We start from the raw sequence: 23,728 nt of genomic DNA, 5'->3' as shown, positions 1-23,728 counted from the left end.
CATGATTTTGAGAAGTCAGTTTTCACTTTCAAATTTATAATTATGAGATTGAAGGTCATAGTTTCAGCTTTCAAAGTCTTAGTTGAGATACAAATTCACACCGTTTCTCAGAGGCTTTCGCCAGTATCTCATAATCATGATTTTGTGTCTGAAAATTATGACTGAATGTCAAAATGAGTTTTAGGCACATAATTATGACTTCCTGTTGGTCTTTTGTTTTTTCTTTTAAGTGGAAATAGGCTTCCATATGCAACTGTATCAAAAGGTTCTCCAAAATAACCAGTTTTCTTCCTTTGGCATTGACAGTTCCAGGCTCAGGACTTAGTGGCAAAGTTACAAACTGCAGTCAGCTGAAAACTATTGAGTGAGAATTATCAACAAAAAACCCACACAAATATTCAACAAGGGGAGACCAGTAACCTAATTAACTTTAAGAACCCTAGTATGCTACCAACTAGTCAACTGGTCGTCACTAAAATAGTCAGTAGATTCGTAGCAACAGTGATTTTAACCATTAGAGGTTAAAATGTTGAACATTTAAGAAAAAACTGGTAAACAACTCAAGTATGTTCAGCATGGATAGCTAAAGTAGTGCAGCAAATTGTGCACTAGTTAACTAGTAAAGCACAACAATCCCTACTAGTTGACTAAAAAACTCAAAAATGCTGACTAGTTTCCTCTGAAGATTTTTGAGAATATCTTCTATAGTTATCTATGGTGACTACAAAAACTAAACTGGCACCTCTAACTGGTATAGAGGAAAAAATACGATACTTTTAACTGACATGTTAACTAGTAAAGCCTAAAATGTGCACCAATTAAAAGCTGAAGCCAACAAGTGATACTGATGGTTGGTAAAAAATTTTTAAAAAAATCAAATATTTACCTAAACTGCTTGCCGTAGGTGAGGTTCGTACACTAAATGGAGCCAGCCGTCAATTATATCCACATTAAATCAAACAAATCAGCAGCTGTCGAAGAGTACAACAGTTTTATTGATCAGTGACCAAGTCGACCTTAAATGATTACAAGTATACAAGAAATCACTGAAGCCGCTCAGTGAAGACACTTTGTCTCATTCTTTCCTTCTTCTGTACCAAAGCTACAGTCAATATAAGCTGAAATAAAAACACTTTCAAAACTTTATAGCTAAAACGTGTAATATGCATGATCATATCAACAGTCTGTATTTCATATTCTTTATTACTGTCAACCCAATATGGGTCCTCAAACATCAAGACTTGAGATTAATGTCCATCTCTGCCTTTGTTTTATTTTTTTTTAAAGTTATTTACAGTTAACTACTTTGGTGGTGTTATTCTGAAGTTTGTTCATAATTCTTTGAGAACAGAAAGGAGTGTAAGACGCATCGATACAACTCTAATATATGGCACTCATTTAAAAAAAAAAAAACAAACAAAAAAACTCCTTTACGCTTCGACAGGCACATCACATGCATGAACAAAGACCAACTTTTCAGCTGTACAGGCGCTGAATCATGGCACTAATAGATCCTTCACGCTAAACATGTTGCTGTTTTATAAAGGCCGCTTAAAGAAAAAGACAATGCGCTGAAGATGAAACCGACCACTTCAGTGTTTGTATCCTTAGTGGTCGAGTTTAACGTTTACAGTAAAAACCACAACATCTTCAAAAGCCACGGAAAAGTTTGATTTTTGGAGTGAGACCGGTCTTTGACCGTCGGGCGTCAGTAGAAGAACTCCGAAAGTGGCGGGCGGGGCGTCCGCCTCCTGCTCCGTTCTGTCCGGTTAGGTGCGGCTGTAAGGCAGCCGGTCCAGTCGGACCCGGCGATGAACACGGTGGAGGGAGCGAGTCGTCCTTAGAGATGTTGGTGGAGCGTTTTGGAGAAGTTACTGGAGCGCATCGTCTGCTGGACGCCTTAAGAGCCAAAGGGTTTGTTCAGCATGTCCACACCTGAGGCAGAGACACGATTGGTTACTTTTCTCCGTCCAGTTCCAAACTCCAAACATTTCCAGACAAATTAGCTGCTTCTTTTTTGGCCAGTTTCTTATCATTTCACTATGAATCTTTGGAACACACGTCTGATGAGGTGAAGATTAGACCTGTCACAATAACAAATTTTACTGGACGATAAATTGTCCCAGTAGTTATTGCAATAAACGATAATATTATTGTTTTGAGATCATTTCCAAGTAATGATGTCATAATAATGCAAGCACTTATTCTGAAAGAAAAATAAACTTTAAATCCTAATGAACATTTAACCCTGAAACTGAAAGACATTTTAAAAATATAAAATAAAAAACCCCCCCAGAAACAACAAATAAAATGAATCATGAAGTCTCTGGAAGCAGAAATGTCCTTCAAAAAAAAGTTTAGCTGAGAGCAAAGCATCAGATTGAAGACTTTAAAAATTCAGTTTTTGTTAAAAAGAAAGAAAAGAGAAAAACTAAAGACGGCATTTAGTCGATAGAATTGGGAATAAAGTCGGAAAATATAAACACAACCTTTAAATTCCAGATTATTTTGTTGTCAATTTTATTGAGGAATCAGACATGAAAATTGAAACAATATAAATTTGTCCTCCTTTTGATGTGAACATAAAACATAAAGACAATACAAATCGCTTTAAGTTATTTGCTAATGAGAACCGTATTCTTTCCAGCTGAGAGAGCCTTACCAGTTCCTCCAGCCACAATTTAACCGATGGAACCTCTGATTTTTTCCAGAACATTAACACTAGCTTTTTTCCTATGATAAAGGCATAAGATAATAATTGTTGTTGGTATTTATTAAATTGAGAAAGCTGAACAGAAACTCCGAGTACAATCAGAGCCTCAACTCTGTACGGTATATATCTGATAAAGTTTTGAATATGCCAGACCACAAATGGGGTTCATTTTGTACACAAAGAGTAAGAATGGAGAAGTGTGGCTCCTTCAATATGGCATTTGTCACACAGTGGGGATGTGTTAGGGAAAATTTGATGTAACTCCACCTTACAGTAATGAAGCCTGTGAATGATTTTAAACTGAGTGTCTAGAATTGGCAGAACACTCGTGAATATTCTCTAGCGCAGCCTTCCAGGGTTCGTCAAATTCCAGATTATTTTTACAAAGAGAGGCTAAAGGAGGTTACTGACTGGGTTGCTCTGTGGCAGCCCGACGACTGGCTTTACCTTAACGGTGCTGTCCACCGCTCCGGAGAACAGGCGCCCCCTGGAGACGGCCAGTGCCGTTACACTGCCCTGGTGTCTGAGCAGAGTCTGGGTACAAATCATGTTGTCCATGCTCCACACCTGCAACACAAGCCGCCAAGTCAGAGCGTTTTCACAGGCTTCCACTTTAGCTACCTGCCGGGCTGTGTTATAGTCAAAACACACCCTGTGTACTTCTCCAACACACACACACACAACCGCACACGCACCCAGACAGAGTGTGACTCACCCTGAGGGAGCGGTCATAGGAGGCGCTGAACACTTTAGTCTGGTCCGGAGTGGAGATGACAGCCAGAGCGTAGACTGTTCCAACATGGCCGGTCAAGGTTCGGACCTGCTCCTTAGACTCAATGTCCCACACCTGCAGTGGACACACACCATCAGCAACAACATCAGTCACCCAACAGGCGCCAACTTAGCCACTTTGTCGCTATAGTTAGCAACATTTCTGACAAAAAGTAAACAAATGGAAAAGTGATGATTGGCCAAACTCGGCATCAGCAGGTCAAGCTGGTTAGAGATCGGCCAGAAAACTGAAATTGGTTCTAATCAACCAGACGGACAGCATTAAGTCTCTCATTAAGTGTGTGTGGGCGTGTGTGTGCGTGGGTGTGCGGGTGTGGGTGTGTGCGCGTGCGTGGGTGTGTGTGTGTGTGAGCCTTACATGGATGAGGTTTTCATAGGTGCCGCATACGATGTGGTGGTTGGTGACGGCGATGGAGTAGACGCTGCCCCCGCTGGTCTGGAGCACATGAACACACTCCAGAGAGCGGATGTCCCAGATCTGAAAACACAGAGTTAGACCAAAACTCACACCAGTGGAGCACTGAAACAAACCAGTAAAACTAAGACCAGTTGAACCAGTTAGAGGTTGTTTTACTGGAAGGAAAACGCAACTAAGTAGTGATGGACACATTTCTTTTAGCCTCCAGGACGGCAGAGATGCATGTCATTAAATCAAGGTAAGGAGGATTAAATAAGTGCTCACTTCTTTCTGATTCTTTTCAAATAGGAAAATAGTGGTAAGTGAATTATTTTATTTGTTTTAAAAACCTATTTGAAGTAAATAAATAATAAACACCAGCTGTACCAGCTCACTCAGAGCTGAACATGTCCACATGTCTCCTTTTAAAGGACAGAATAAACTGGCCTGGTTATTCCCCCAACAGGCCTGGAAATCATTTAAGCTTCAACTTAAAAAAAAACAACAAAAAGAACAAAACAAACACATCTCATGTTTTTATTTTTACTTGTATGGACAGAAGCTAAAATAAAACCACAGCCAAACCCCACTCAGATCTCGTCCCTGGCCCATAACCACGCGGCTCCACCTGCCAAGCAAAACACTTCCAGGTCGTCCGCCTGCTGCTCTGAAAGCAGCGCCCCCTTCAGACCGACAGACCCAAACGTCTAACTGGACCCGTTTTTAAATGAACAGTGGAGGACGATTACATATGTTCACATGATATCAACATGAAACAACATCGTTGGTAGTAGATATCAAAATTTATTCTTAAAAGTCAACCTAGAAACAAAATAATAATAATAATAAAAAAATACTTTAATGCTGATGATATCTTTCTGATGTTTTTCTATTGCCGCCATTTAATCCTCATTGAAACAGATGATCTTTCTGAAGCTCCGCCTTCAGGTAGTCATCGCAACATGGCTCTTCTATTAACCTTTTAAAATGTTTTTACCAGCGTTTCACTGAGAAGTAAATCGTACAATGAGCTCATTTGCTAATCACTGCTGGCTAGTCTGAAGGAACCGAGTCGAGGGAGAGCTGAATGGTTGCCACGGGAGATTAGAGGATTCCTCAAACATGCATAAAAGAATCAAAGTAACACTCCTGGCATGTTTTTGATGAGGAAATGACATTATCGCATGATGTAAAGCTAAAAAAAAAAAAAAAGAAAAGTTGATTTTCTGTAACGTTTAATGAGGTCACCTGGACGTGTTTCTGCGTACCTTGATGGTCTGGTATGAGCCGCTGTACAGGTGGTTCTGGGACGCCACCAGCGCCCTCACCCAGTGGTTCAGCCCCGTCAGCTCCTTCTTCAGCTTCAGCTCCGTCCCAACAATGTCCCACACCTGGAGACGCAATCAAACACAACGCAAACATTGAGAGACAAGGAAAAAAACCAAACAAACTGCAAAGACCGTTGTGAAACGAGCTTTAAAGGCTTTGCTCTTTTACTGCTCCTTCTAATCTGAGTTTAGAATGAGTCACCAATAACTGCAGTCAGAGGACACATTGAAACTATTACACAGTGACCTAAGAGCACAACCACGCAGAGCCTGAACCTGAGCGTGGACACGTACCGCGCCGAGCAACGGGTCTGACTGGGGGGAGGAAGTTGTGCAACATAGGAAAGTCCCTCAGTAGGAGCAGCAACACAATGGCCCTCTGCCCCATGTCTTGTATCCATGACAACAAAAAGTCAAGGCTAGAGATATCCTGCATTCAGCCTAGTCACCGGAAAACCTGCCTACAATGTTCTTCTACTTTATATGGTCAAAACTAATATTGATGGCCGACTGAGAAACAGCAACAGTCAGTGATTGAGCAGAAGAGATAAGAGATCCAACACTCTCCAATGAAAAAGTCAACTTTAGATGAACTGTGTGTTGCTCTGGTGGAGTCAGCGGCACATCGTCCAAAGACCTACAGATAAGCGCTCTGCTGCTGTATGAAAAATGTCGAGATGTAAAAAGGAAGAAAAAAAACAGGGTTTCCATTGCAGTTTTGACAAATATGTTCACTTAGATACGGCTGAAAAACCACCTCACCCTCGTGCAAAACCTTTTCATCGAAAAACGTGAGGTTTTTTTTATCAAGACTGTCCTGCTTCCATCAAGCAAATTTAGTTTTGGAATTTGAATTTACGTGCTTTTATGGTCGAAGACGCGGCTACTGGATGATTTTCAGACTTTTAAGGAAGTAGTTATGGTGGATTACTCATGTAAATATCAGCTAATAAAACCGGGCTGATTTTTCTGCAAACCCGTTACTTAATATCGCCAGCTTCCCTGTGACACCATCGCTGTATAATACATTAAGCATTTTGCATGTCGTTTAGAAAGTTTAATAAAGGGGCAAATCTGTTACTTTTATTACTAATTAGTAATAAAAAATAATGTTGAGAATGTACAAACTGGGTTTTATTTAGGGGTTTAACTTTAAAAGAGGTTTAACACAAATATTAATTACTAAATATTAAATGCTCGCCACACTTTTCAGATTCTTATTTGGAAAAGAAAAAAGTGTAATCCATGTACAACTTGTCTGCAATCGTGAACTACTTACTTTTTTGGAGAAAATACATAGCAGGTTGTGGTTGTAACATGAGAAAATGTGGAAAAGTTCAACTGGTGTACACACACTTTTAAATTTGACCCTCTGATGACAAAAAGAAGTTGTTGTTTTTTTTCCCATCTACAAACATCCCATTTTCCAGCCAACATGTCAGTAACTCGGTAACTGAGCCCATGTGGGATGAACAGAGACGGTTTCTGTACCTTTATGGCCTTGAGGGAGCCGCTGAACAGCACGTTGTGGGAGGAGACCAGCGTGCACACGGGGTTGTCATGGGCACGGATGGTGTTGACCTTCTGCAGGGTCTGGATGTCCCACACCTACGTGACAAGTGAACGCAACACACTCTTAGTTCCTGCAGGCCGGGATAGCGTCTGATGCTGCAGGTGAGTGATTCTTACTATGATGGTGCAATCAGCAGATCCACTGTACAGCTTGTTACTGTGGCGACAAAAACACAGCATGTCACATTGCTCCAAAGATGATGGAGCTAAAGGAACAGAACAGTGTGTGTGTGTTGCATTACCCCTGAATGCACAGGGCCAGCACGATGCCATCATGGCCTTCCAGGGTTTTCTGACACTTATAAGTAGTGCAGGTGTCCCACACCTTGACAGACAGGAAATAGAGCATGATTTTTATAATAAAAAAATTTAAAAAATCAACCTCGGTATAAATAAAGAGAGGTTTAGTTTGATTGAAGTGGGATTTTCTACCTTAATGGTTTTATCAGAAGAGCCAGAGAAGAGCAGGTCGCCGGTGGAGTAGACACAGAGACACCAGACCGGACCCTGGTGGCCCACGAACGTCCCCTTACACTTGAAGATCTGCTGCGGGTCGTAAGCTAGGAGACGGGACACGCTGGGTTTGTGTTTGTCTTTGGAAGGTGAGCTAAAGTGTAAGGAGGCGGATTCTTACAGCCCAGGATTCCCATGTTGAGCCTGGCGTTGATGTGAGACAGCTCGTCCTGAGGAGAGACGGTCAACGTTTAGGCCGGTGCTTTGATTAGAGAAGCTTAGAGAAATCTTTTTTTCCCTAAGCGCTGTCTGGTTGTAGAGACAGGAAACATCAGGAGTCTTTTGGAGATTTCACATTTAAGCTAAAGGTATTCTTACTCTATAGGGAATGCAGACAGAGTTGGCTATTAGCAATGCTAAATGTGCTAATTAGGGCAGCTTAAAATTAAGACAATAGATTCTGGGTGGGAAGACGTCACTCTAAACTACAGAAGCCCAAAGAGTACATTACTGAAAAAAAGAAAAAAAAATCCACATTTTCCAAAAACTAAATCTTCTGAAGCAGAGAATTAAATTAATCGATAAAACTGATCAGAGCTGGGTAGCAGCGACTGCTCTCTCTGTCACATTGCTTCTGGTACATTTATATAAACAAACAAAACTTTACTTATAAAAAATGGTTCAGAAAATCATCACTAGACTTACGTTTAGCATGGAGGCATCTCTACGAAATTCCATCAGGTCCTCACTGAGTTTACTCTGATTCTCATCCAACATATCTTAAAAACACAGAGAAACACAGGAAATCTAAACATTTTAGCATCCTGTCATCTACAGCTGGAGATAATCAGCAGACCTGATTATCTCTGAGAGGAATGTCATTCGAATGCAGCTTGTGTTTGTTGTGTGTGTGCACACAAGCTGCATCTGAATCAGAAGTTAGCGTTAGCTGCGTTTTCATTACAAATGTGCACAAATCTCTGTCTATGCTCAAACACGATTTTGCAACTGCTTTGTTTCCATGAAATAAGAAATGAAATTAAAGTCACACATGAATAAGCTGGTTCATGTGATAAGTAATTAAAATGTCATGGCAGCGACAGATGTGAACAGTTGCCATGGTACTAACGCTCATCTCTCTGTCACAACTTATTGTGATCTGGTGGAGCCAGCAGGACATTGTCCAAAAAAACTCCCCAAAAAACCCTCATTCTCCTACCACTTCCTGTCATCCTCTTCACCGTTTCTGTCAGTAGCAACACCTGACTGTTGATTACACAACTCGTACGATGCAAAACTTGTTTTCCAAAATTCATCTATTTCGATACATCTGAAAAACCTCCTCATCTTATCCAGAAACATGAGGGTTTTCCAAATCGCAGAGTTTCCATTAAGCAAACTTATTTTCATCGTTTCAATTTGCACAATTTCATGGTCAATGTAAACTTGGCTAACGTGCGCGTCTTCCTACCAAATTTGAGCTCCAGGTTTTTCTCCAGCTGATCCAGCTTCTCGGAGAGTTTCCCCAACATGGAGCGCAGGAAAGCGATATCCTGGTCCTTCTGAGACAGAGCCAGCTGCATCTCATGGAACCTAGACGCAAACCGAGACAAAAGCTCAAACCTCTTACTCCACAACCTTTCAGGCGACACGACGTTTGGAGTTGGGCTCACCTGTCGTCCGTCTGCTGCAGGAACTCCTTCAGACCCTCGAATTTGCAAACCTCCAGGTGGGTTTCGTACGTGTCCTGGTTGCCTATGAACGTGCAGCTGTTGGGAAGACGACACGTTGAAGTGCTTTATCGGATTCCCGCTGGACGGAGAGGTAAAGGCGCTCACCCATATTTGGAGTGCGGACATTTGATGTGCTCACACTCCTTGAGGTGAGCCTCCAGGTTCATGGTGAGGAGAGGGGGACAGGAGGGGTTGTTGGGGCAACGCACCGGCCGGTAGTCGCAACTCGCTTCATGCTCTCTGCGCACAAGAGTTCAAAATGCCGCTGAAAGTTGAATATTAAACGTAACGGCAAGCATTTTGCCAGACGTTTTTTGTTGCGTACTTGCGACAGGACAGTTTGATGGTGAAGGGGCAGCCTAGGGGGTCCACCTCATGGGCCCCGGGTTTACCAGCCACCGAGGCTGCCGGGGCCACAGCGCCGTTGGTCACCGCTCTGCAGCCGTATTTACAGTGGATGAACAGCTCGCCGATCTGCTCGGCGACGGCGATGTTGTTCACGACGACGGTTAGCTTAGCAGCGTCCACGGGGCACTTATCTGGGACCGGACGATGGCAGCGTTAAAACAGCGTGGGCTAACTAGTTCATAAAAGACAAAATAAAATGCCGATAGGTTCAGGACTCACCTGAAGTCAAAGCGCAGCGTCTGCAGAATGTGTGCTGCAGAGGGAGGAGAAAGACGGAAAGTTGACATGTTTTCTGCAACCTCAGCTGTCACTAAACTAGGGGTGCATCGATAAATCAGAACAGATTTTCCTCAATTTGGGAGATCAACCGATACTTACATGTAACCCTGTTAGTTATCTACCACTGCAAATGTCTGAACATGAGCAAACAATAGCCACCTTACTGTTACCTAATTAGCAACTCTGTTGCTATATTTAGCAACTTTTCTTTCATAGAAAAGTTGCTCCATTTTGAAAGAAACTAAATTGGTATCGGCCAAAATTATTTTTTTTAAAAGATCGGTGATGGGCCAGTAAACTGCAACTTGTGAACCTGTAGTACAAGATATGTACTGTACGTCTTATTTTATTATAAATACCCACAAGTTTTGCTTTTTCAAATTACCACTTACTATCAAAAGAAGATTTCAAGACGGTTGTCTTTAGTGTCAGACAGGGTCATACAGTAAGAAACACAAACATTTTAGATTTTTTGGAGCTAAAAAAAGGTTCATATTTAACTACATTTAAGAATTTATTCTACTTTTTTTTAATGACTTCATATTTAGCTACAAGTCTGAGCCACAAATGTTCCACGACGACCTTTCGGAAAAAGATAACTTAGAAATTCAGACAAATATTTACTATAAAGAAAATTTTATGATTTTTAAAAAACACAATTTTATCTATTTTTAGGTTTTAAAATAAAGGGGAAAAACTTGAAGAAGAAAAAAAATAAATAACACTCCTGCAAAAGATGCATGTTTTTTCCATGGCTTGCTGATATTTGTGGAGAATTATGTAAAATAGTTTCCTCTTGCAGCTCCATCCATCCAGCCTCTAAAACACAATGACCAGCTTCCCTCTCCCTGCTGAAGAAAGGCAGCCCACAGCATTACACCTCCACCACAGTATTTGACCTTGTTTCTGCAGAGTGATGTTCACTGTTAGTTTTCCACCACACGCCGCGTCTCACAGGTAGGCCAATAAGTTCCCTCCTGGTTTCATGTGACCTGAGGTCGTTCTTTCCCACGCCTGCTGCGCTCCCTAAACGTCTCGTCTCAACCTGCAACCAGGACTTCCTGTTTGATTTCTGATCGGCTTTCTTCAGCTAATGAGGAATCCCTGAAAGCGTTAACGTTTAGGGGTGTCAGAGTAAAGGGGGATGAATTTATATGCCACACTTTATTTGGTGTGGAAGTCATTTCAAACAATGTATTATTTGCCTTTTAGTTTCTATTGGTTTCGCAAATTAAATCTGAATAAGCCAAGCATGAAGTTGGTTGTAATCTGACAAATTGTGAGAATGGCTGAATATTTCTGCAAGGTGCATTTAGTACAGAACAAAAACAACGTGATTTAATATGAATCAAAGGAATAAAGTCAATCTATAAAAGAAAAAAATAAATAAAGTCATGTTTCAAAGAGAGTATAGACGGGTTATTGAGGCGTCTCAAACGGCGTTAAAAAATGAAAGACAAATGAAAAATTGCCCATTTCTTTTTATTGAACTCTTCAATTACAGCGGACAGAAGATAACTATTAGTTAATGCAGTAATGGAGAGGTTTTCTAGTGGTGTTATATTTAGCGATTCTTTATAAAACGTAGTAAAATCACAGAAAAGGCAGAAGCTAAACTCACCCCGCATGTTGTGATGACGGGATCCTTGAAAACGTTGCAGCACAGCTGGCAGCACAGCTTTACAGACGGCGGCTCGGCGAACACCTGCGGCTCCTGTTCACATAGAAACCGTGGTTTGTGTATGTGGGACAGCAGCGAGTGACAGACCCCCGACATGTCTAAATACGCTGCAAAACACTCCATCTTACCAAGTAGTTTGGACTGGTTTCTAGTGCAAATATTTTGGTGAAGTTGAACTGATAAAACAAAACAAAAAAAAAACAAAAAAAAACTTGCGAGTAACTTTTCAGCAAGATAAAGAAGCTTGTTTAAAGTCAGTTCATTTTGAATATTGAAGAAACACGTTATGCAGAGTATTAGGGCCTTAGTTAGAAAAATCTTTTAAAAAACATTGAAAACTAAATCACAAAAATAAAGTCCTAAAATTACAAGAATAAACTTGTACAAGAATAAAGTTGTATGAGCATAAAGTCACAATTATATGACAATAAAGTTGTAATATTATGAGATTAAAGTCATAGTAGTATTATGAAAATAAAGTCGAAATGATATGAGAAAAAAGTTCCATTTCAAGAATAAAGTATTACAAAAATAAAGTCGTAATATGACTTTATTCTGGTACAACTTTGTTCCCGTAATCTTATTTTTTTTTTTTCTAAGCATGGATCTATTACTGCGTCGTAAAATGTGAAAAAAATCTGCCAGTTAAACTAGAAATTTTTACCAATATTCAAAAGTTTTTGACTGAAAACCAGCAACTTTAACCTGTTGAGAAGTTCCTTGTAACTTAGTTTTGTCTTTTAAAAAATGCACAAAGACATTTGCACTAGAAACTAGACAAAAAATACTAGGTACAAATGTGTTTTTCAGCAGAAAGGTTGTTAGCTCCAGCGTGAGGACGCACCGTGTCTTCCTCCTCTTCGTGCAGAGAGAACGTGGAGCGCAGCGACATGTTGGACTCGGAATGAAGCGAGCGAATGGAAATGGCTGAATCAGACCGCCGAGGCGTGCCAATGGGAGGCTAGAGAGGAGAAGAAAGAGGTGAACCGTCACATACAGTATTGCGATGTGAAAAGAGGGGAGGGTTTCAACCTCAGACACCAGCTGATCTGAAACCGCTCTGGGAGGGTGTGACCCGTTTACCATTCCGTCGTCGTCGTCGCGAGGGGAGTAGGTCAGAGTGCTGGAGGAGGACGGGGTTCTCCTGTGCTGCTTGTAGGTGCTGGAGCTCTCTGCTGAAATAACGTCAACACGGTTTGAGTGCATGAGCTCGGAGTAAGAGGCAGAAATGGGAGTCCAGGAAAGGCGGCGTTTGGTGTGTTACCTTTAGCTCCAGAGGAAGAAAAGGTGGGGCCGAAGGTCGCCTCCATCATGCTCTGCAACATGAACAAGACAATGACGGGATGGGTACAGAGCAATGATCACCTTCCATCAGAAAATATAAAACTCTTTTGTTCAGACTATTTTCTTCCATCTAATTTTCTGAGTGTTTTACATCTGGGAAGAAGGCAGAACATTTTCTGAGGCTGCGTGTAATTTTATGGATTTTTTTTGCGTTGTGGTATTGTTACCTCTGTTCCGGTTTTCTCGTTCACTTCTCCTAAATTTACACCCCAAAGCAAACCCAGGTTATATCTTACCCCAACACCCGAGTCTGCGGGGGGGGAGGAGGGGCTGCTGGAGATGGATGTTGAGGCGGCGGCTCCTCCAGAGTACTGGCTGTAGCGGGGCGTTTTACTGCTGCTCATAACCCGGACGTCACGCACACACAAAGGCAGAAACGCAGGCAGCCAGCTGGGAAAAGCAGGAAGAAAATGAAGCGTGTTAGGTTAATAATGGTGGAGGAATGGAATGGAATCACGTCAGACACAGGGGGAAACATCTGCAACTAAAAACAAAAAAGATCAAACAGTATCAAACTGCACCGATTGCAGTTTTCTGGCCGATCACCAATCTGTAAAAAAACCCAACTTGCTGATTCCGATTTGGGGCAATTTCACTCTAACTGTCCTGTTGTGAGTCAAGACTCCTGTCTGGTGTGTGCTTTTACATCTCACGCCTGCTTGCTGAGTACGTGTTCTGGCACCACGTGGTTCTGTGTCTGCGTTGCAGCTTGATATAGTTTTTGTATGTGTTCCCCGGTAAGCTGGTGGTTCAGGAGATGTCACCCTCGCCCTGTAGTCACGGAACGCGCAGTATTTTTGCACCGCCACAATGCCTCAAACTATCAAATGCCTTCTCTACTTCTGCTCCACTCCAGACAGGCAGATCTCAGCCGTTGGCGATCAGAAAAACTGATCCCATAAAGCCCAGGCAACCAAAACAAACAGCCTCTGTGCACATTACAACTCAAATGTCAGCAAATGGAAAAGCTTGGTCTCTAACTAATGTCACATAAAGTAAATGTCCCCGCTTGTCCCTCGCATCCAGCAGGGACCTACGCAGTGCAGCGGCTCTGGCTCATCATGAAAGGCCGGCCCACGGTTGTATGGGAACTTGAGAAGGATTTCACTTTGGGCCCCGAACATCAACACCACTAACACCATTTCAGTATAGATTTAGAGGAATCTGAGAGAGAGAGAGCCCAGTTTAATTGCCCAAGCTTAAAAGTAATCACTGATCATTCTGATATGGTGAGATGTATTTAAAAAAAAAACCAAACAGAGCTGAAATACTAAGATTTAACTAGTAAGTGTTTTTTTTCCCCACTGCTATGGTAAGTTTTACACCAAAAGCACATCGTGGTATATATATCGTTACCGCCACCCATCACAATAGATTATGTCATACTCTAAAGGTCCAGCCAAAAGCTGAAAAATCACATTTTATTAAACTGAACTGATGTTTAAACAGAGGAAAACACACACTATGTACAATGAGCTCCATGAACACAACAGGCACAGGACTGTCAGATGGGTAATGAGGCCTGATCTGGCTTCACTGGCACAAGTACACTAATGTTTCACTTCCATTACAACACCAACTTGGATATGTTTTGGTTTTTTGTTTTGTTTTTTTTGACGCCTGCTGGTGCAATTTTTCTAACTTTTAACATTTCTTAACCTAAAACCACAGTGGGGTCACTGGTGGACTTCCCTAGCGCCTCTGCGTCCTGAAATGTTACTTTCCTCACTGTTTCCTGATCTTGTTCTTCTCAACAAAAAAAAAACAAACTTTCAGCATAAACCAATTAGGCTACACATGTTCAGAATATGCAAATTAAAGAGGAGCTGTCCCGCTCAAAAACCTGAAAGAAATGAACATCATCAACTCTTAATATAATAAAGATTCTGTAACAACAACGGAAAAAAAGACAGAGGCTGAGTCTTGTGAGAAAAAGTGGCCGACATGTGCAGATCCTACATTCCTGGGCTGGATGAGCGCAGAGACAGAAACACAGGCGGCAGTGGGAGGGACGGAAGGGGTGACAGCGACCCCCAGACGAACCAGACAGCCGCTGATGTGTACAGAAAGGTATGCGGACTATCTGCCCCTGTTGTAACTGGCCGCAGTCGAGATCTGTAATCTGTTATTGTCACAATCCTGGAGGTTCCCATAAAGGGGAAGGGGGCGGAACAAAGCGAAACACAACCAAACTTCTCCAGCTAAATGCTCAGGCCACATGAATATACACGCGTTTAGCGACAGATAAGTCTTTTAAAAAAACACGACTTAAAGCGTTTTCACTGACCACTAACTTTTCACTAATGATTAAAAGTTGCTCGTCTTGACAAGCTAAGATGTGCTTGCTAGCTTACGCAAGCTAATTTCTTCCTCTTATTAGCAATCACTGCTACTGACGGACTTTGACAAACTCTGTCAGCCACGACAACGTCACACCAGCCACGTTTTAGTCGGATTAAAACGTTTTCTCTAATATGTATTCGTAAAAAAAAAAAAACCCCAGTGAAAACCCACCATTATTTGTTTCCGCAGCGACGCTCCAAGTCTGAAGGCGAATTCTGAAACGTTCCTCTTTTCTTTTTTTTTTTTTTTTTTTTACCTCACGCGCAGCTCCAGCTCTGAATGCCGCGGTGTGCTCTGGGAGGTGTAGTAGAACGCTCGCCGCTTTCACTCAACGAGTAGCCTCGGCGCTGCAGTCGGACTACATTATCCATAGTTCAGGATGAGGAGGTGAGCCTGGACTCGGTGGCTGTCGAAATTGCGCAAACCAAAGCAAAGCGAAGCCTCTCCTAATATATACGTCTTCTTTTCGATGCCGAGTGCTGATTGGTTCCCGGAGAAACCGAACCATCACGAGACTGTCTGCATCACCTTCTACGTCTAGCGGGACGGACGGACGGACAACACGTTTTATATTGTTGATTCCAAATAAGGGGGAAAAAAAACATTTTATTGAGAAAGTACAAGTGTAACACATAAATTATGTTTCAACTCAAATTGTGCTCATGTAAACTTGAAATAACAGTTGGACTGTAATAACTAAATATCAAGAGATGCTCGGAAATGAAACGGGCTCAAGTTTTCGAGTAGAACTTCAAGACGGCTGCTGCATAAATAATACTGTTTTAACCGTAAATGAGATTTTTCACTTAACCCCTCGATCTTTTTCATATTGCCAAGTTTCAAAAACAAATGTCTCTGTATTTTTGAGACTTTATGTGGAAAATCAATACAAAGACTGAGAAGTCGAGGGATGGAATACATTCGGTTCAATTAGAACACACATTACTAGTATTAAAAGGAGATTAAATGTTATACGGTTTCTTTAGAGTTGTTGTCGATGCTGATGGCTGTGGGCGGTGTAACCGGGTGGTTTATTACCTGAGAACAGTGTTTACATGAAATGTCTTCAAGGACCTGTTTCGGGCCCTTGAAGACATCAACGCCCCGTTTCCCCCCCATCTTCACTTCCGTTTCACAGCATTGTCGGGCTCATTGGTGTTTATAGGTACCGGGTGAGCCCGGCAAGCTGCGAGAGTCGGGTCCATTGTGGTGAGCAGTTGGATCTCGGTTGGATGAGCGCTGGCGCCGTGCCAGGATTTGGATCCTGGATATTTGTGCTGCTGGATGCATTTCAATGGCTTTTTACTGCAGCATCTGAAAGTACAGTTTTTCATTTTACCTTATATGGCTTTATTGTTGTCGGCAGACACTTTATTGTCGTTTTTGGGTATTACAGATTGCTGCTGTTGCATATTATGCTCTCACCAAGGTGCTTTTTGTTTTAGATGCTCTCGGTTAATTGGTTAATTGGTTAATTGGTCGTCCTCTAGAGCTGGAGTTGTAGTACAAGCACTACAGAACCAGAACGACAGTTCATATTTCTTTTTTTTTTTATGAATTAGCTGATTGGGCACAGCTTTATAGGACTGGGCTGTCGCAATGTGAGATTTGTTTTTCTTTTAACATTATTTTGTGTCATTAATCTGCGTTGCTATTAATTTGGTTTGCAGTTGTTTTCGTTTGTGTCTCAGATTGCTTCTAGTGTTGTCCTTCATTGGGTTTTAAACGAGAATAATAAAGTATATTTTTAATATTGTAAAAGAATGTATACATAAAATATATTTTGCATACTATTTCTGTTTCCTCATTTTAAGCCAGACCTACCTGGGTACTTTTAATTGGGAGACCCTAGGCCACGTGATGATATTTGAGAGGTCGACCAGTCGGCTTTAGGACCACGTCCTCTGTCACAATCCGGGTTCTTCCCCCAGCAGGAAGAATCTCCAGCAACAGTCTGTGTTACAGCGATTTTAAGAAGCCTCTGACTGAAGTCACTATATTATATAACATTCTCAATTAGAGGATCCTCAAGGTTGTCTATAATTTTCTTGATTTAAAAAAAAAACCCCAGAGAAAACACAAAGTTAACATCTGAAATAACAGCAAATAATGCTAATTGGAGAGCAGTAGAGGAAGGAGGTCTGTTTGTCCTTCAGCAGCCCGAAGGACTCGACACAAGGGAGACGACAACGTTCACTCTCAATTCATTTCCTACAGAACTTGCGCCATCAGGTGGCCATGTCTTCTCCAGCGATGCGACCGCCTAACTTCCTGCACATGAAATTTTGAGTTTGTGCAGTTCTAATGGCTGCGTGCGTCTGTCCACTCGATGTTCCTTCAGGTCCGATGTGTTTTGGGGCCGTCGGAGGATCAGGAAACTTTTGCAGGTGTTTGGAGTTAATTATCTGAGAAGAGTGTGACGTCATCAGCTTCCAAACATTTTAACTTTTTCCAAAATATACAAATTTTTTCAGAGTGAGTGAATGTTGTATAATGAATCTATATAATATGAGTTTAACTTTCTGAAATGTAGTGACAGGAGACATCTAATCTTTTCTCTATATTCTATATTTTTTTTAGATGTACTCCTCACAGTGTGACATGTTTGTTTAATGTTGCATTATTGTGTCCACAAGAGGGCGCCACTCAGCTAGATGTAGTCAGAAGAAGTGGCTAAAAGCTTTCCTGGATGTCAATGTAACTACAATACCGACATATTTCAATTAATTACAACCTTGAAGCTGGAAAAAAAAACAATCAAACAAAAAAAAAACATTGAACATTTAAAAAAAAAAAATTATTAATTCTTACAAAAGTCCTTTTGCCTGATTATGACAAGAAACATCAAGAAATGTGTCACTGTGCAGGAAAGGGTACAGTAACTGTGAAGTAACAAAAAAAAAACACGAGCAAAAACAAGAGGTATGGGGGGGTAAAGTCACCAAATAACACTTTATTTTCGCCACTTGCCTATCCACACAATGTTTAACTTTCTCATTCAGTGACACACTTCTCATTTATAAAACCAAATAAAATGCAGAGAGCCAAGATAAAAGCGTGCTTGTGTTCAGAACCAGAACTGTTCCCTCTCTGCTGGGAGAGCAGAGCAGACTTTTCTATAACAGCAGCAGCAGCAGCAGCAGCAGCGCGGGGCTGTGGAGTGCAGCTCTGTAGCCTGGAAACAGTAGGTGAGACTGAATAGATGCCTGCATGCACAGACACAGAGGCTGAGCTGTAAATAGAAGGGAAAGAAAGGCTGTGCTTGAATGTGGCCATTAATAAAAGATGCAGCTTTGTTGATCCGTGCACACAGTCGCTACACACAGACACGCACGATTCGGCGTTCCATTAGTGGAAGCCCATTCCATTAGGAGCTTTATCTGCTTTCTATGGGACAGCGCAAACTTGCAGGCGGGTCCGTCAGTTGCAGATTTATGTGGACAGGGGTGATTTTTTTATTTTATTTTTATTTTTGCCTGTTTTGTTGAACGTTTCTATCCACCAAGGACAAATAGGAATCTGCATTTACTGTGGGGACAGTACAGTGGGTGGAGAATTCATATCCTTAACATATTTTGTTTCTGATTTGGTCATAAACCACAAACTAGTGAGCTAGAACTATAGCAACAAGAAAGGTTAGGGTTGGCAAGGATTAGCAGCAAAAAAGAGCTAGCAAAGCCTAGCAACAAAAAGGGTTAGCATTAGCAAGTGTAATCGATAAATTTGTCTTTGTGAGTCAAGTTCACTTGTTATGCAGTGAATGCTTTTTGCATGATATGTATTATCAGAAATTCTATCAAATTTGAAGGTTCCATTGCATAAAAAAAACAAAAAACAGATTAATTCCCATTTATGGAAAAATGTGATCATTTCCAGATATCTGTTTTTTATTTAATTTAAAAATAGTAGAAAAGATGTTGTTGAAAAGTGTGATTTTGTTGTGAGGGATCATGTAGCTTCTGGGGCTTTAAGCAGCTTTGCTCAGCTGGACCAAAGGTAAAAACGGCTTTAGTTGCTGGTCTAGAACTAAATCCAAATGAGAATCTGTGACGGGACTTGAAAGTTGAGGCTCACAAAAGCTCTCCGTACGATTTGACAGAGATTGAGCTAACTTGTGCAGCGTCTGCTGGACTTTCCTAGTGTTGGTCTGCCACATAAGCCCCTCGGGCACCCCAAAGGTTTCTGGTCTTTATCGCAGCGGGACTGAATTTGAAAAAGCGGGCCTGACAAATGAGGGTGCGAGTCCAGTTCCGAAGCCCTGCAGTCAGCTCTTGTTCGCTTTTCCTTCTGATGTTTGGAACAGCTGACGGCGTGGACAGGAAAGCGGTGCCAGTCTCTCAATGTGTGACCACAGAAGGGTTCAGAAGTGTGTCCGCCTTCGTGGACAAAACACTCGTCTCCCTTCTGTACAAATAAGCCTGCGTCTGACAGCTGAGAGAGAACACAACCCGACACACAGAAAACCTTCGTCAAACATGACTTTTCTTACGTTTATCTCATCATCGCCCTCTTGTTCCATTATTTCAGCTTCCCAAGCTGCGTTTTTCCTTCAAATGTCTCACATGTGCTCCACGAAAAAGTCCGCAGATGGACGAATTTCCCACGAATATTTAGCAGTCTCACTCCACAGGGAAACGGACGAATTAGGCAAGTTTGTGAATGCTGAACTGCGAATGTGTACTTTCAACTCCAATCATCAAATTGGTATCGTGCAGAGTGATTTATTCTGCCTAAACTTTTCCACACGTCTTGGGTAACAGCCACAAACCTTAATGTCGGGATCACAAATCCAAAACCTAAAATGTTTTGTTTCTTTTCTTTGTTAAACGAAAGTGCTTATTATTTAGGACTCGATTGAAGAAAACTGGAAAAATATTTAGTCTACTCTCATAAATAAAGACAGAATCTAGGTCAGCATTCATTTTATGCTTATTGTACTTAAACAATTTTTTTTACCAGAGCAGTTAAAAGCAGATTTGTGTGCACCACGGTAGAATATGTCAGTGCTCCTATTTATCGTGAAAATATAAGGCCACCAAAAAACTTGGAAAAGATCATCAGTTTGTGATTCATCTAACATTTTTGTGAGCAGATTTTAATTTTAAAGCCCTAATTTGTTTAATTTTGGGGGCTGAGGGCCACGCAAAGTCAGTCCAGGGGACACAAATGTCTAAAAGAAATAATCTAGCGAAGGATATGTCACAAGGGGCGTCTGTATATAAATGCAGGTTTTTCAGATTAATGAAAAAAAACACATTAATTGTAAAATTCTTACAAGAAAGAAAAGAGAATCAAAGTTGTTCGCACGGTCTGACCTCCTCCTCGGAACATCATCGGCCCTCTGAACGTTGCAGGAATCTAGAATCAAGCCGCCAAACGTAGCGGCGGATTAGCTGGACATCAAACTCGACTGAGATCAGTTGCAGCCTTTCAAAAGCCGCTTATCTTTCTTTGCAAACGTGCAGCGCCGCCATTAAGCACACATCCAAACAACAAGCAGGCCAAAGAGGAAAGCTGTACACACAATCCTCGAATCTGGCCACCGTCCAAAACCACACACACACACACACACGCAAACACCACGCGGTCACACTTGACCTGGATAGATACAACAGGGTGGCAGTTCGCCCCATTGACTGGGTCCATTAGGGGCCAAAGTGCAGCTTAGCAACATGCTGTACCACTACAAAAAAAAGACACAGTGGATTACAGAGGGACAGCCTGGTGGACAAAGGAAAAGGCCTGGTGGGGGGAGGGGGGGAGAGAGGTGAAGGGCAACAGCAGAATGATGGAAACAGCTGGAGGGAGAGAAGGACACTGCCTCCATTTTGTTGTTGCTGCTGCATTAAAAATAACTTTTCCCCGTGAAACCGTCGACTTATCCCTTTGTGCTTTAAAAATACCCGACAAAGAACGAGGGGAGCCGCAGAAGAACGGCAAAAAACTTCCGACTTGTCGTGCCGGGACGTCAGCCGAGGTCAGGAGCTGGGGCGCCTTTGGTGAAAGAGAGCAGAAAAAGAATGATGAGAAAGATTTGAAGCTGGAATGGGAGAAAAAAAAAAAACTCCCTTTATGGGACATGATGTAGAGGGAGGTGGTTATTTTTAGAAGCCACACACACTCACACAGAATGAGAGAGAAACACTCGTTAAATCATCCCCCTCAACTAAAATCTCTCTTTTTCCACCTCCATATGCCTGATGGATGTTTGTATCCGTCGCTCGGTTGGACGTATGGAGGAGAGCTGAGGTTTCTCCAGAGAACTTCCGTCTAAGAGGAACGTCATGAATTAATGATCGGTGCTGAGTAAGGACCTGTCTCTAAGTGTTGCTGCTGCTCACTTAGCACTCGCATCTGTGCGCGTGTGTGGGTGTGTGCGTGCGTGCGTGTGTGTACACTTGTCTGTTTTCCAGTTTTGAATAAGCCCCGCCTCCCTGCACGCAAGCAGAAGCAGTTCACTATTCACGGACTGATTTGTTTTTCAGTCAAATTCCTGAGAACGAATGCCTCTCTGGAAAAGAATACTGCTTTTATTATAGATAGATGAATTATGAAGATTGTTTTAGATAGAAAAGTGAGTCTTTCATAAGAACATATTCAGTTGGATTAACCAACCCCAGATTAACCTCAGTTGGAAACAATGAGGGCTCGGTTTAAAATGTGGAATAAATGTAAAACAAGTCAATTTTCCCAACGATTTGAACAAAATGATTCGATTTTAATCCCGTTTGAAGGGAAAATGTCACTGATTATTATTTTTCCACATACATGGAGTTATGTTGCAGTTCCAGTAAAGTGCAATAAAACTGGCTGCTCTTGTTCTGAACACACGCCCACTGGTCAGGATGATGTGAAGCTACGCTGTGCACACTTTCTGATTTTTAGTGTTTTTACTTCTTTCTTTTTTACTTATGTGTAGCCATATTAAATCTTAATGCATTTATTTTTGTTCCCTTTTAAACAAATACAACATGATTAATCTTGATGTTACTAAAATTTCATTCACCACATTTACACAAAGAGTAAGGTGACCAGATTTCTAAGACTAAGTCTGGGGACATTTCTCCCTCGGCGATAAAGAAGAAGCAAATTTATTAAACTAAAATGGGAAAAAAAACTGGGACAGATAAGTTTACATATTTATTAATATTTAAACATTAAAAATCAAATATAAAAGCAGGAAAGTGTCTCTGCACACAGTGGTAATATTACTATTCATAATAATAAAAGTAATAGCAGCAATAGAAAATTAAAACTGGAAATATGGGGGAAATTGTGTACATAGATTGTAAGTGACCATGAATATACATGAATAACACAGTTGGTTCCTCTGTTAATGAACAAAAAGCCACAATGGTAACAGAAGTAACTAGAAACTGACAAAAGTAGTAAAACATTGTAAACTGACAAACTGATGAAAGTCAGACACTGTTTTTAAATTGTGGCTCAATTAAAATGATGGTAGTTAAAACTTATGATTATTTTTGTGTCTGTGACCAAAGAGCTGATGTTCCTTTTCTCTCATCTCTCCCAGAACCTGTGTGATAAATTCCAGCCTCACTTTTTTATGATTTGCTTTCCTCCTTGGTCATTTCACATCAGGTCCACCTTGACCTCAGAGTTCACCTTTACTTTCTGGACTTGGTTGTTCTGGACTCTTAGTATATTTTAGCGTATGTATATAATGTACAGTGTTTTTTTTGTTACCAACTGTGTGTGTAACGTGTGTCGTGAGCTGAGGAGCGATCAGAAACTTCAGAAAACAGATTTGAGGTGAGGCAGGCAGTTCTCTTGTCTCATGGCAGGGGGCGCTCATGATCCCAGACATTGTGACTCCACAACTGCAGAGTAAGAGACGGTAACAGCGAGCTAGAAATACAGAAAGTCAAGTGCAGCGATATATTTATAGTTTTCTCCTCTTACCACAGAAATCACTTATTAATCACAAAATAAACATTAAGCCTAAAACCTGCAACAGACTGAATGTTCTTCTGTTTGTGTGCGAAATATTTGAGTGTTGTTTTTTTTGTTTGAGTCAAAATTAACTAAAAAGCTAACAGTAGCTTAAATTCTATTATGGCCTTGGCACGTTGGCTAAAAAATTAACTATATTAACTAAGTTCAGTAAGTAACTAATGAATTTACTTAATTCATTCAGTAAACTTATTTTAGTTTTTAATTCAAAATTAGATAAAAAGCTAATGTTAGCTTAAATGCTATAATTTTGTTGGCATGTTGGGTAAAATTAACTACATCCACTCATTAAGTTTGGTAAGTAACTTAGCAACTAATAAATTAACTTAACTCACTCAGTAAGCTTATTTTAGTTTTTAATTCAAAATTGGACAAAAAGCTAACGTTAGTGACAATGCTAACCTTTGCATGCAACAAAACAAAAAACAAAATGAAAGTTTTGAGAAAACAGTCCTTTTCCCTTACTCTTCACAACCTAGTTGTGGTCGTCCATCATATAAAAACCCACATAAAATGACATTAAAAAGTTTAAATGGGTATAATCACCGTAAAATAATTTTCTTCTAACTCCTACACATTTTTGCGTTTTGTACATTTTTTGTGGCTTTTCCTTGGTTTCTAGTACCGCTTTGGGATCCTCTCTTTACTTGAGAGTAATTTGTTTTGTAAAGTAAGGATTTGGCTCTTCTTTTCTGCGCCTCCACAATATTG

At 41.1% G+C, this 23,728-nt stretch overlaps 1 protein-coding gene and 1 long non-coding RNA gene across 3 annotated transcripts; both read right to left on the bottom strand.

Moving 5' to 3' along the window:
* Positions 1-976: 976 nt before the first annotated feature.
* Positions 977-15,439, bottom strand: traf7 (TNF receptor-associated factor 7). 2 transcript variants are annotated; one of them, XM_032587845.1, is made up of 22 exons: positions 15,215-15,439; positions 12,937-13,090; positions 12,621-12,672; positions 12,440-12,531; positions 12,201-12,317; positions 11,297-11,389; positions 9,616-9,649; positions 9,314-9,527; positions 9,094-9,228; positions 8,929-9,024; positions 8,727-8,848; positions 7,961-8,034; positions 7,437-7,485; positions 7,235-7,362; positions 7,045-7,127; positions 6,920-6,959; positions 6,722-6,838; positions 5,171-5,293; positions 3,864-3,983; positions 3,429-3,560; positions 3,161-3,280; positions 977-1,935 (listed from the first exon to the last, which is right to left on the bottom strand). In XM_032587845.1, the coding sequence occupies exons 2-22, from the start codon at positions 13,042-13,044 to the stop codon at positions 1,921-1,923; spliced, it is 2,064 nt and encodes a 687-aa protein (XP_032443736.1). In that variant the 5' UTR covers positions 13,045-13,090; positions 15,215-15,439; the 3' UTR covers positions 977-1,920. The 2 variants fall into 2 exon arrangements, with proteins under 2 accessions (XP_032443736.1, XP_032443737.1); XM_032587846.1 differs by having other exon boundaries at positions 12,440-12,528.
* A 2,382-nt stretch (positions 15,440-17,821) lies between these two features.
* LOC116735024 (uncharacterized) lies at positions 17,822-20,937 on the bottom strand. The gene is made up of 2 exons (XR_004342310.1): positions 20,319-20,937; positions 17,822-18,275 (listed from the first exon to the last, which is right to left on the bottom strand). It is a non-coding gene; the product is annotated as an uncharacterized LOC116735024 (long non-coding RNA).
* Positions 20,938-23,728: the final 2,791 nt, after the last annotated feature.

The sequence above is a fragment of the Xiphophorus hellerii genome, chromosome 16 (assembly GCF_003331165.1).
Source record: "Xiphophorus hellerii strain 12219 chromosome 16, Xiphophorus_hellerii-4.1, whole genome shotgun sequence".
NCBI lineage: Eukaryota > Metazoa > Chordata > Actinopteri > Cyprinodontiformes > Poeciliidae > Xiphophorus > Xiphophorus hellerii.
The sequence above is the reverse complement of the archived record's forward strand: the minus strand, read 5'-3'. Positions and strand labels throughout refer to the sequence as shown.

Excerpts from the sequence above, each read along its gene's own strand:
- traf7 (XM_032587845.1), bottom strand. The coding sequence starts at position 13,044 with ATGAGCAGCAGTAAAACGCCCCGCTACAGCCAGTACTCTGGAGGAGCC. Across the intron at positions 11,390-12,200 it reads ACGAAGAGGAGGAAGACACG|GAGCCGCAGGTGTTCGCCGA; the intron begins GTGCGTCCTCAC and ends CTATGTGAACAG. Across the intron at positions 9,528-9,615 it reads ACGCTGCGCTTTGACTTCAG|ATAAGTGCCCCGTGGACGCT; the intron begins GTGAGTCCTGAA and ends GTCCGGTCCCAG.